The sequence below is a fragment of the Hyalella azteca genome, unplaced genomic scaffold (assembly GCF_000764305.2).
Source record: "Hyalella azteca isolate HAZT.00-mixed unplaced genomic scaffold, Hazt_2.0.2 contig8873, whole genome shotgun sequence".
Lineage (NCBI taxonomy): Eukaryota > Metazoa > Arthropoda > Malacostraca > Amphipoda > Hyalellidae > Hyalella > Hyalella azteca.
Genome location: NW_025938956.1, coordinates 68,681 through 82,168, shown reverse-complemented (window position 1 = coordinate 82,168; position 13,488 = coordinate 68,681). Strand labels below are relative to the sequence as shown.

General features: G+C 39.0%; 1 protein-coding gene across 1 annotated transcript in view; it reads right to left on the bottom strand.

Moving 5' to 3' along the window:
* LOC108680049 overlaps nt 1-9,631 on the bottom strand; it is a 24,764-nt gene extending 15,133 nt beyond the window's left edge. Inside the window, exons 1-2 of the mRNA XM_047881815.1 lie at nt 9,300-9,631; nt 6,636-8,435 (exon numbers count right to left, since the gene is read on the bottom strand). Coding sequence (XP_047737771.1) covers nt 6,636-8,435; nt 9,300-9,364 — 1,865 coding nt within the window. The 5' untranslated portion in view covers nt 9,365-9,631. The remainder of the gene's footprint in view (nt 1-6,635; nt 8,436-9,299) is intronic.
* Between the last annotated feature and the right edge of the window lie 3,857 nt (nt 9,632-13,488).

Here is a 13,488-nt window from a genome sequence, read left to right as displayed (position 1 = left end):
GATAGTTGATACAGAGCAGTGATAGTTGATACAGAGCAGTGATAGTTGATACAGAGCAGAGATAGTTGATACAGAGCAGTGATAGTTGATACAGAGCAATGATAGTTGATACAGAGCAGTGATAGTTGATACAGAGCAGTGATAGTTGATACGGCTAAGAAAAACAGATTCACACAAATGCACACACACACACAGAGCAACTTTCACACACACAATATATTCACTGAGACGCTGTGTAGCGGAACGGAATGCATTAAGTAATTGCCTATCTTAATTATCTTAACTAGTCATCCGAATCTCACGCCGCAACACTTAATTATCTTAACTAGTCATCCGAATCTTCCGCTTCAATGTTTAATTAATCATATTTATATACCATCGGAATAGTACAATTTCATATTTAATTAATAGTATTTAGATCCACCCGTTACTTGAACACATACACATTAAATTTATCACCTTTACAAGTTAAAAAATTATCTTGTTCGCCTGGATATTTAATTAATTATCTTTTATGGGTAATTAAATAAATAATTTTCAACTTAGTCATTAACGTAACTTTCTGTTACTTTCGAATCGTTAAAAAACGTAAAAGTTTCGGTAACGACGCTGAACAAATCGCCACGTTTGTGAATCAACGTAACGCATCGTAATGATGCCGACACAATACCGTTAAGTGGAACTATACATCATCTTATGTTACTTGTATACATCCTTATAAATATTGTAACGATGATTTGTAACGTGTTGCATCGTTATTAATCGTAAAGCTGCCAGCACCGTGCCATGACCGTAGCAACAATCGCAACATGACGCAACGATCGAAACGAAAAAGACGTAACACGAGCGCCGGACCGTGACCGTACGTGCCACAAGAGTTGCCAGATGGCCTGAAAAACGGCCAATCCCCCGAATAAAAAAGGCCAAAAAGGCTTATAACTCAACATATACTAGTATATTTGTAGGTTCCGGTGTCAAAATTATGTTTCTTTTTTATTTGCAGTTTTCTACAACTATATTAGGAAGTACCCCTATCGTAAATTTTAGCCGGCTAACGAAATTGAAAACAATTAAATCTCGGAATTTGTCCGAAAAAAAGACCGTTTGGCAACCAAGGCCGCAACAACGGTCGTAGAATAACAAGTATGTTGAGAACATCATAAGTCATCATTCAATTTATATGAGCTTGTTTATAACTTCATAACGGCACATATCATAAATAAATTTTAGGATCGAATCTACCAATAACAAAACACAATTTCTCACACGTTTTCATCATAATGACGTAAGTTCATGCATTATTGAGCTCATGGGTGAAAATCAAGCAAAACCAGCATTCTATTATTCATATTCATTTTCTATACATCGTCTATTGACCGACTACAATGGATGAATGAATTACCGATGAAGATAGACAACTGAATATGACGAAGGAATTCAAGATTTCATACATAAAATAATTAATTCACATTATGTATCATGTATCTTACTCGATACACATGGCCAGTATTCCGTCATAGTAAATTGCCTTTCATTCGATTTTTCAATTGGTCATTCATGCAATCATTGCACTGGCCTCTCCTTCACATTACTGAACAAAAGCTTGCACAACTGAGCGCCGCAGCGCCGCTGGCCCGAGACAGGCTCATTGCGGTGAAAAACTCTTGCGAAAATTGGGCGAAATGCTGGCCAGTTTATGGCAGTTTGTATGGAATGCTGGCCAGTTTATGCCAGTTTGTATGGAATGCTGGCCAGTTTATGACAGTTTGTATGGAATGCTGGCCAGTTTATGGCAGTTTGTATGGAATGCTGGCCAGTTTATGACAGTTTGTATGGAATGCTGGTCAGTTTATGGCAGTTTGTATGGAATGCTGGTTGGAATGCTGGCCAGTTTATGACAGTTTGTATGGAATGCTGGCCAGTTTATGACAGTTTGTATGGAATGTCGGCCAGTTTATGACAGTTAGTATGGAATGTCGGCCAGTTTATGACAGTTTGTTTGGAATGCTGGCCAGTTTATGACAGTTTGTATGGAATGTCGGCAAGTTTATGACAGTTAGTATGGAATGCTGCCAGTTAATATATTATAATTTTATATATTATTATATAATATAAAAAAATAATAATTGAAGTAAATTCTCCATCCCGAAACTTGGATCGGTCTAGACAACATACAATATAAAAAATATGGGTCGTTGACCAAAATTTGAAATACTTTCTTATCGACAGATAGGATAGCAGACGTAGCACTGACATTCCCTTTTTTCGTGCCAAATTGGGTAAGAATGACCCAGACATGGGCAAAAAACGAGTCGCTATTTGGACAAAAGTCGCAAACATTTCTTTGAGTGTAGAGACAGGTTCCCGAGCGTTCCCGTATCCATGCTACGGATCTCGACAATTAGAGTGATCATTTTTAATTAATAAATTGAAAGAGAAAATCAGCAATCAAGATGGCGGTCAATTATCGGTCAGTAAATTCCCCTTTGATGAGAGGCTTTCCCGCCAGGGGGAATTGGGGGAGTGAGTTTCCCACCAGGGGGGTTGGGGGAGTGGGTATACACGGGAGAAAACTATATTTTTATATTATTCGCTGTTATTTTAACGATATATGCTGTTGTTGATGTCATATATTAACTTTATAAGCAGTTCTTATAAGTGGTTGCTCGGAAAATCTTTTATTTATATTTTTTTCATCTACCCAGCATTGATTCTGTTATTTCAAAGATAGTCTTTTTGACTCACCATTGCGCTGTTGTTTTCTTTACTCACCACTGCGCTGTTATTTTCTTGCCTCACCACTGCGCTGTTATTTTATTGACTCACCACTGCGCTGTTATTTAATTAATCAACAAAAGCAGCAGTAGCAGCAGGCCTTCGCTTCCTCGTTGCGCAAGAAAATTTGTTAGCCAACGAATTCGATTTACGGCGCGTGCCTGAAAGTTATACGTGGACGTGTGTGCGTTACTGTGTTGTGTGTGTGTATTATTGTGCCGCATGTGTGTTATTGTGTTGTTCCTGCGTTAGTGTATCGTGTAGGAGCGTTATTGTGCTGTGTGTGTTTTATTGTGTTGTGTGTGCGTTACTGTGTTGTGTGTGCGTTATTGTGTTGTGTGTGCGTTCCTGTGTTGTGTGTATGCGCTACTGTGATGTTTATGAGTTATTTTGTTGTGTGTGTGAGTTATTGTTTTGCGTGTGTGCGTTAGTGTGTCGTGTACCGACATACAACGTATACATGCCCCTTGTTCACACGCGCCACGTCCTGATTAATCCAATACCGCGGAACATTAGAAAAAGTTCAATTCAAACAACTAATTATAAAATGTATTTCTCAGTTAGTCCTTCAGTTTTGCCTCTTATAACAAAATAGAGTGTGGGCTTACAGTTGTTCCGAACAGTTGATCAGTTAGGCCTTTTTTATGGATCCCAAATGGAAATATAGTGAGCTCCAACAGTTAGACCAACAGTTAGACCAACAGTTAGACCCAACAGTTAGCCCCAACAGTTAGACCAACAGTTAGACCAACAGTTAGACCAACAGTTAGCTCCAACAGTTAGACCAACAGTTAGACCAACAGTTAGCTCCAACAGTTTCCCAACAGTTAGCCCCAACAGTTAGCCCCAACAGTTAGCCCCACAGTTAGACCAACAGTTAGCCCCACAGTTAATACCAAACAGTTAGACTGTGCAGGCATCACAACTGAAGCCCGCAGTTAGTTCCCTCAGTCAGGTCAGTCATATTCATAGTTCAATTCAACAGCCAGCAAGGCAGTTAGCAGTTATGTAGCAGTTATAGGGCAACTGGTGCAGTACAGCGGCAGTAACTGGCCCGTGAACGAGATGACCGGCGCACAGTTAGGCGGCGTTACAGTGTCACGGGAGCAGTTATTGTCACGGTTATTGTCACGGTGGGATCACAAGAGAGATGTAGCCGTTATAGCCGTTAGCTTTATAGCCGTTAAAGCCGTTAGGATATATTTAAAACAAGTTTATCGAATATAAAAGTAACAATAATTATAATTACCGCCTAATCAGTTAATAAATATTTAGCGACATTGATAACAGTTAACGACATAAATATTAAACGTTAAATCAGTGAATATCATAAATATCGGACGTTAAATCAGTTAATTACGAAAATATTGAAGGATAAATCGGCAAATAATAAGAAAGTTGGACGTTAAATCAGTGTATGACTAAAATATGGAACGTTTGATCAGTGAATAACCGAAAGTTTCCACGTAAATTCATGGAGACAGGTAAACAGAAAATTATTACTTTGCGCAGCGAGAAGATAACTGATCGTCATCTGGCGTCGCCGTCTGATCGACGGAGGATAAAAGACGGGATTTAACCGTACTTTAACCGTGACTAAACCGTGATTTAACTGCGTAAACTTTCCGCGACCAATGCACTGCGTTCGTCTATAATCTATATCAGTGATTCCCAAACTTTTCAGGCTGGCGCCCCCTTTGGCTCCCTAGTGAATTTCTAGCGCCTCCCACAGACACATATAAAAACATACGCCTCTTTCTTGAAATTTAGTACGCTGCAATTTAAAATATAAAGGTTAAACACAAATGTGTATTTCACAAATAGAACCCCATTTAGTGAACCAATATGTTTTTCAGCAGTTTTAACTGTTTCAGCACTAGAAACTTAGGACGCCTCGGGCGAATTTACGGCCGGACTCGTGGCCGGTCTCACGACCAATCTCCAAATTCAGTTATCAAGTAATATCTCCCAAACTAATGAACGCAGCTCTATGAAACTTGGAACATGTATTCATCAAAACTTAACGGTGATGTTTAGCACGTGAACATTTTTTGCATTTCACCTTCATTCGTGAGTTGTATTGCGATACAGGCCGAAATTCACAGTGATCAAAGAATTTCTTCCAAACTACTGAACAGATTTGAACGAATTTTCGTATATGCATTCCTAACTACCAAACGGTGATTTTTAAGATTAAAAAAATTTTTGACTTAACCTTCGTTTACGAGTTTTTTTTCATTTCATCGTCATTCTTGATTTCACACTTCTTTATATTCGGCCCGTATCGCCGGGTAATTTGTCGCTTAAATTCGCGGTGATCAAAAAATTTCTTCAAAACTACTGAACAGATTTCAACGAAACTTTGTATATAAAAAAGGTAAAATACCTAACCTCCCAACGGTGATGTTTAGCTCGTCACTATTTTTCAATTTTGCTTTCGTTCGCGAGTTACACAGATATACTGTATGTAAGAGAAACGACCGGCTTTTCTACCGGCCGTTTTAACCGAGAGCCGTTTACGTATAGCCGTATAACTCGCAAACGAAGGCAAAATAGAAAAAAATTTAACGAGCTAAACATCACCGTACCTGAGGTTGGGTATTTAAATGCCAAGTTTCGTTCAAATCTGTTCAGTAGTTTGGAAGAAATTTCTTGATTACTGCGAATTTAAGCACGTATTGCTGTTTAAATCACGAATGAAGGTGAAATGAAGAAAAAACTCGCGAACAAGGGGCAATCGAAACAATTTTTACGAGCTAAACATTATCGTTCGGTACTTAGGGTTGTAAATTCAAGATTTCGTTCGAATATGTTCAGTAGTTTGGAAGAAATTCCTTGATCACTGTAAATTTCGGCCCGTATTGCCATATAACTATGGCAAAAACAAAAAGAAGGCAAAATTAAAAACATTTTCACGAGCTAAACATTACCGTTAGGTCCTAATGAATACGTGTACTAAGATTCATCGAGTTAAGTTCATTAGTTTGAGAGACATTCCATGATAATTGAATTTAGAAATTGGACGTGAGACCGGCCGCGAGTCCGACCGTAAAGTTGTCCGAGACGTAAATCCAGGTGATGTTAAAAAAAAACCATCGCTGGGAGTCGTGTGCTGCACGTGTTGTGTACAAATCGTGAAACAAACGTTCGATCTTCGGACTTCGACTTCGGACTGCCGCCCCCCATATCGCCCCCCTACCGCCCTCTTCTTCCTTACCGCCCCCAAAAATATTTCCATCGCCCCTAGGGGGGCGATATCGCCCACTTTGGGAACCACTGGTCTATAAAGTTTTGAACTCAACTTCAGTTGAACGGATTAAACTGTGATTCATAGCAAAAATAACCGTTTCAACGATGGCCTGGCCAGCGAGCTTATCTTTAGCATGATTTACTTCTTATTGTGTTTTACTTCTATTTTACGTTATTTTTCACAACTATTTATAACTCATTATTTTGAAAACAGCCCCTACCTATCATTCAATATGTAACAATGAGCGTTGGATGGTTTCATTGAACATAGAATATGAGAACCCATTGTTATTTTTCCAGCTGGTATTTTCAGAATGATTTAATTTACCCGGACAAAACCTCATTTATAAGAGTAAATAAATTTTTTAGAGTACTTGTAACCATAATATGGGTTGATTCAACACTAATTGTAATTCCAGTCGCCCTTGAGAGTTCAGTTTTTAACAGAATGCCTTAATTCTGCACTCACCATAATTCCAGTCACATTAGATAAATTAGCCTGCAACAGAATAGTTCAATTAACATTTTCTCCCGCGTTATATTGACCCCCGATAGTTTAATTTTTAAGAGAATGGCCTGGTTCTGCACTAGCTCTAATTCGAGTAACCCACCTGACCAGACTGTCGATGTTCCGCTTAGTTTCGTCCACGTGTCTTGAACCGTTGAAATGTCTCTGCATGGGGGCGCCCCTGGGAAGAGGAAAAACTTCGGGGGGATATGCCAAATCCCCATCAATGGGGTAGGACATCGGAGGATACGAAAGAGCGTAATCCATAGGATAATGAGGATAGAAAGGACTGTCCAGTGGTGAAGCGTGTGAAAGCACAAGCGCGGGATCTCCCCCCATCTGTAGGTGTATGATCTCCTCAGGAGTAAGCATGGCGGGGTCAGGAAGGTAGGGACCATCGTAAGGGTACATCCCGAAATCCCTTGGTGGTAAAATGGGTGGGTCGTAGTACCCCACCAAAGGGGGTAAATAAGAATCCTGGATAGGATAGCCTTGAGGGTCAATGCCACAACGACCGTCGTAGAGTCTGGGATCCATCATGTGGGGGTCTACAATTAAAGCATCGCGATCAATAATCCTTGGGTCAATCAGACGAGGGTCCAAGTTTGGATCAATGAAGAGTCTTGGGTCATGAAACGAAGGGTCAAGCAACCCTAGGCCTTCTGAGTATGGCGGCATGAACATCGTCTCATCGTGGTAGTTGTCGCCTATGACTTCCCTGCTTCTGTGGTCAAGAATTCGATCACTCGATTTGGATCGTTGATTCCCGTTAGATCTGTCTCTCCCCCGAGATCTATCTCTCCCCCGAGACAAAAGATCCTCTTGATTTAATGGGTCCCTTCCGCTTGACCGGTCCCGTCCTCGAGGCCTATCTCCCTGTCTATCTCTTCCACTGGAACGATCACGTGGATCGTTTGCTCTATTTCCCCGCATTTCAAAGCCGTTGGAGGAACGACGTTTCGGTTCAACAGACCGACCGCGGTTCTTGCGAGTATTGTTGTGGTTCTCTTGCATCAGTTTTTGTTGTTGTCGATGCCTCAAAAAGGCCTCTCGTTGCATCAGTTGGTGATCACGAAGAATAATGCTCTGTTGTTCACGTCCCAAAGCATGATCAGGTTGACGAGGGTACGCATCACGACTTGGCATGAAATCGGTCTGCCGGTGAAGAAGGGATTCATGATGGCGAAGTTGCCGTTGGTACTCCTCGGAGTCTTCAAGCTGTCCACGATATTTTCGCTGCAATGCAGCGCATATATCGCTGTTGATCTCCTGATAGTCATGAGTACCACTGCTACCACTACCACAGGATGAACGACTCTTGACAGAACCTGAAGACTTTGCAAGCTTTTCATTTTTTGAATCGTCGACATTTGGGGAGCTGTCTTTTGCGGAGTTTACCGAATCAACCATTCTAGATGATCTGCCGGAATCTTCACTTTTCCCTTTTTTGGAACTGGAACTTTTATTAGACTCTAAAGATTCTTCTCGCGAAACACAGGCGCTAGAGTTTCGAGAATCTGATGAAGAAGTTATCGATGATGTGTGGGCTTCATTAGACTGCACACCATCTCCAGTCTGAGCACTGCCAGACTTTTTCGGCAACGCCGGGGGACCGGTTTTAGGTTTCTTGCTCCTGTCAACCGAAGGTGGCGCTTCAACTTCACTGTCTTGTCGGTGCACATCAGCTTTAATTTCGAAACTCCCAAGCCTTGCAAACTTTCCATCTGACTTCTTAGACGAAGTTTGATGCACAGCTGGGGTCACCGGGGACTTTTTAACGGTTTTATCGGACGACGAAGTAGTTTCGCCTAAGTCCTCGTCCAGGAAGTCTTCGTCGAGATCTGGATCGTCGAACTCGGACAGGACTTGGTCCAGGACATTGAGACTTTGCCGCACGTCCTCGCTAGGGAAGAAATTTGTTTCTAAGAATTAATTGAACTAAAAAACTCATGCGATGATATTACATTTTTAATAAATTTTCGAACTCATGATGAAGCTGGTCTCCGAAAGATCCAAATATATTGTTAGTTGTTTCTTTATTTTTATTCTCGAAATAATCATTTACATTACTAGAATTATGAATACAAATATCATAATAATAATAGTATAATATAACACGACACACATTTGGAGTAAAAGTCACGTATAAAGCCGTGACTTTATAAATTATAAATAAATAAATTATTATTAACATAAATAAATTCATATTCATTATTATTAACAAAGTAAATAGGTGCAGGTAGAAATAACTAAACAGCAGTACAACAAAATAGGGGTGAATTGGGGAGTTTATGTGGGTAGATGTGAGTAGACGTGAGTAGTGTTGAGTAGATGAGAGTAGACGTGAGTAGTGTTGAGTAGATGTGAGTAGACGTGAGTAGTGTTGAGTAGATGAGAGTAGAGGTGAATAATCGCATGCCGGGAAGGTGAGGGCGGGACGACACAATGAGCTTTGTATGGAAAAGCCTTCCACCGCCAGCTCTGTGTGGCGTGTGTGTGTGGCGTGTGTGTGGCGTGTGTGGTGTGTGTGGCATGTGTGTTGCGTGTGTGTGGCGCGTGTTGTGTGTGTATGGCGCGTGTGTGGCGGCATGTATAGCGTGTGTGTGAGTATATAACTAAATTATACGTGAGACTAAATTTGTGTAAACGTGTGTGAGACTAAATTTTAAACAAAGAAATATATATACACAATTATTATATATAAAAATTAATAACCAAATTATAACAAACAGTGAATATATATGAATAAAATTCCGACAGTTCTCACCTCCTGGACCAGGAGGGGGTGGGGGGCGCCCGCATGGGGGAGGGGGGGTCGGGCACCACCATCATGTACAATCACGACGAATTTTACGTCGTACGTGACGTCATCACAGCCAATCATCCAATATTTCTCAATTTAATATCAATTTTTACATTAACATATTTCCTATAACAATATTACGGTACTATAACATTTAAATTCTTCTAATTTACAAATCAGAAAAATATGTCATTTTTCTAATCACGATTTTATTAGCCAATCACAGAAGCGTGATTTGTTTTCACAAATTCAGCTACCAATCGAAAAATAATTTTTTTAGATCCTAATTTCATTAGCCAATCAGGGAGCCGAATTTTTTATTTGAATAATTCATAGGCCAATCAGGAATTAGTATTCACAATTCATTTTCTTACAGTTAATTAAATATGATAAGTAAACAACCAATCTATTTTATTTTATTAATCATATTTATTTTATTAATCATATCTCAGCTATGAGATATGATTAGCTTATATGTGGTGCATGTAGGTATCTATGTGCTCTATGTTTTAATGATAACCGTTGCCATCGTAAACATTCTCACAATGTATGGGCACCCTTTTCAAAAAATTGTCCGATTATTAAGGATATTATCTTAAGTTTCAGTGATACCCTTATTGATTTTACAATGTAAGTTGATATGAAAAGGAATATATAATAAATTTATATTATAGGTACATGCTTCATTATAATAAAAATATTTATTTTCCATTACTTGTTCTCTCCGTTAAATTCAGCTCACCAATTATTCACATCAAATAAATAAATAATTCACATTAATGATTGGAGGCTAGAAAGTGACGGATGATTTGTAATAATTTGATCATTATACAATTATAAGGAGCTTATCATCAGAATACTATTATAAGATGATCGTTCCATCACTAGATAATTAATCATAACACTTTATGAGAAGAATTTACAATCATTGCAACATGCTGCAGCCATCGTCACACTGCAGTTATCATTAATGTTACACAGCTGCTATCATCACGGTAACACCGTTACTATCATCACGGTAACACCGTTACTATCATCACGGTAACACCGTTACTATCATCACGGTAACACCGTTACTATCATCACGGTAACACCGTTACTATCATCACGGTATCATTGGAATCACTGGCAGGGATCGGCAGCTGGCACCGCATAACTGAACGCGGCCGCGGGGAGACGATAAAAAATGCGCAGCAAAATAAAAGCGCGTCGAGAAAAGTGAGACTCGGGATAGCGGTCCAGACAAGGTTACTGAGCACGCGGCGAGCGACGCACATCCTCACGCCACCACGTCCGCAGACGCACTGAGTGTAGGCGACCGCCGTGGACGAGGAGAGCCACACCTGCACCTGTAGTGCCTACAGCTCCAGGATGCTTTTTTGTTCGTTCTGTTAAATTCCTTAGATTTAGATTGAATTAATTAAATAGATGAGGATAGATTTCGGTATTGAAAGTTGTTATTGGTGATGATTGAATAAATGATTCGTTATTTACAGTAGCTTATGAGTTACATACGTCAAAGTGATGAAATTGACTAGTGAAGGTTAGGTTAGGTTTTAAGGCCGGAATTTTTTTCGTAAATTTTTATTTTATATTTTTGGGCCCTTCTGGCAACCACGCCCGATGCAGGTATGATGGGCCAGGAGCTATGATTAGCTTGTATGTGATGCATGTAGGTATCTATGTGCTCTATGTTTTAAAGATAATCGTTGACATCGTATGCGCATTCAAAAAAAAAATTGTCCGATTATTAAAGATATTGTCATAAGTTTCAGTGGTATATCTTTATTGATTTTACAAACGCTTACACAAGTATACATTCAGAAAAATTAATGGGTAATATAATATATGTAACTTTTTGCATGTACACATATACGCCATATTGCCGGATCAAACTTGGTAAAAATTATCCACACAAATCAAATGCACAATTTTTATTTGTGCAAAGTTTATCTTTTTTGTTTATCTGTTCATCTGAGTGCAGATTTTTACATAAGTGATGATTCTGGGACTCAGTAAAATTTTTATTTGCGAGTACCTTCTAAATGACGTCAATTTCTCACATCCAAATTTGTTAAAATTGTTAACGATATTTTAAGATGCAAGCTATTATTTTTTTTTTAATATCTAGCGATTTTCTAGCACCCAGAGGTGCGTGTACTGCGTTTTTAACGGTCGTTAGGAAATGCATTCACCACACCGATGCGGTGAGGGGTGGATTGGTGGTGTGGGTGAGTGACGTCACGAGATCACATTTGTTGACATTGAGGAAGCATAACCTCGGCACGCATGACAATCTCCCACTTGCTGTCTTTGTTGTGATAACGAAGCAGTTCTTAATACCTTTCCTTATCACGGGTCTTAGTGACGCGTTCCAGCTCTGGATTAGATTGAAGCTAGTGACCTTCTGGACTGGATACTACAACAATGTACGAGCTGAGACTACTTCCTTTGGAACTATGCTGGAACCGTTGCCCTGGGTGCATAATTTCTGTACCTGCAATAATCCACACGAGACTACTTCCATTGAACTTTTGTTTAGTTATATTCATAATTAGAAACATTGGCTTTAAATTTAATACATATATAGAATTCATGAATTTAGTTTCTACTTAAGCAGTATAATTGGATACCGGCCGGTGAGACAGTGCGATTCAAGTTGCACCGCCATTTATAATTAGCTTAGCCAACAAGTTCTCAAGTTATTCCAGTTGAAAATGTAAGGTACGCAGCCCAAGAAATAGTAGGGCACTCGCTTGGCATTTTTTTATATCGTTCATCGAGAAGAAAACGGAATTGCATGGCGAGGATGAGCCGCTGTGACTGTAGGGCAAAGAAGACGACCTACATATCAGCTGAGCGGGAGAACGCTAGGGGGCGCGGTGATCGCGACGCTACGGATAACATTTTCTCGACTTTAATTACTGTGAAAAAACACGTGCGTTCCTTTTAATTGGGTCACTTTTCTGATGAGGGTTTAGAAAAAACTATAAGTGGTGAAGGTATGAGGAATTTATGAACTTGTTTAAAGGAAAGATGCTTTGATTGTCATTTTAAATTTAACTGAACAAATGAAGAAAAAAATAAGAAAACCTATGAGTATAATTAATATGATCACAATTTGAGCTTAATTATAAACAGACTAATTAGAAAGTTCGCTTGGGTTCGAAGCCTGCATGGCTCCGCCCAAACGACATTTCTCCGGGCAGACCGGCGAACTCGCACGTAAAAACTAACTTTAGGCTCATATGTCCAGCACACAACTCCCTTGATGCTCAATTGATGAAATTAAATTCATCATTCATTCACTGCGATCATTGCAAAACATTTTTGAAGTAGTCTCCTTGTATTGTATGTAATATTACGAAGTTTTTTAAAGATTGGGTATGGTTAATTTACGTTAGATTAAGTTGATTAAGTTAGATCATTTTGATGTAGGAATAACATAAATCCAATCATAAACTAATCATTGCAAACTTTGTTTCAATAAAAAACAGATTTTGCATGCGGTGGCGCGTTTATTTATTTAGCTCATTTTTAATAAGTAATAAAATGGAATATTAATTTTAATTGCTATCAGATGGGCTTAGTATGATGACACTCATACCACGTTATAACGTAAAAGTTAATTTTTCTTGCCTTAATTATTTGAACATTTTGAAGCTTCATTTAAGTTCTGTGTTATGTGTGGACTAGGCGTGTCATGTGACGTTAATTTAGTTTTAAAATTAGCAACGGGATTTAAGGGAATTTTTTTTTTCAATATCGGCATTATCACATTCTAACAATGTCAGTATTAGCACATTGTAATATATTATATTATACAAGGACTACTACACACAGGACATGCATAGCCTATGTCCTGCCTCTGCTAGCAGAGGCGATCGCCTACACTATGAAAATGCTGGTGTTTTAGTGGCATCAACAAATGATATGCCCATAATTGTTTCATACAATAGTATTACAATGTGTGTAGTAGTCTATCGCCTCTGCTAGCAGAGGCTGGACATAGGCTATGCATGTCCTGTGTGTAGTAGTCCTTGATATTATATTATATTACATAATATTATATTATACCTATATTATATTTTATTATATTATACAGGGTGATAGATATAGAAATAGAGGTTTCGTAAATGGCTAATATTTTAAA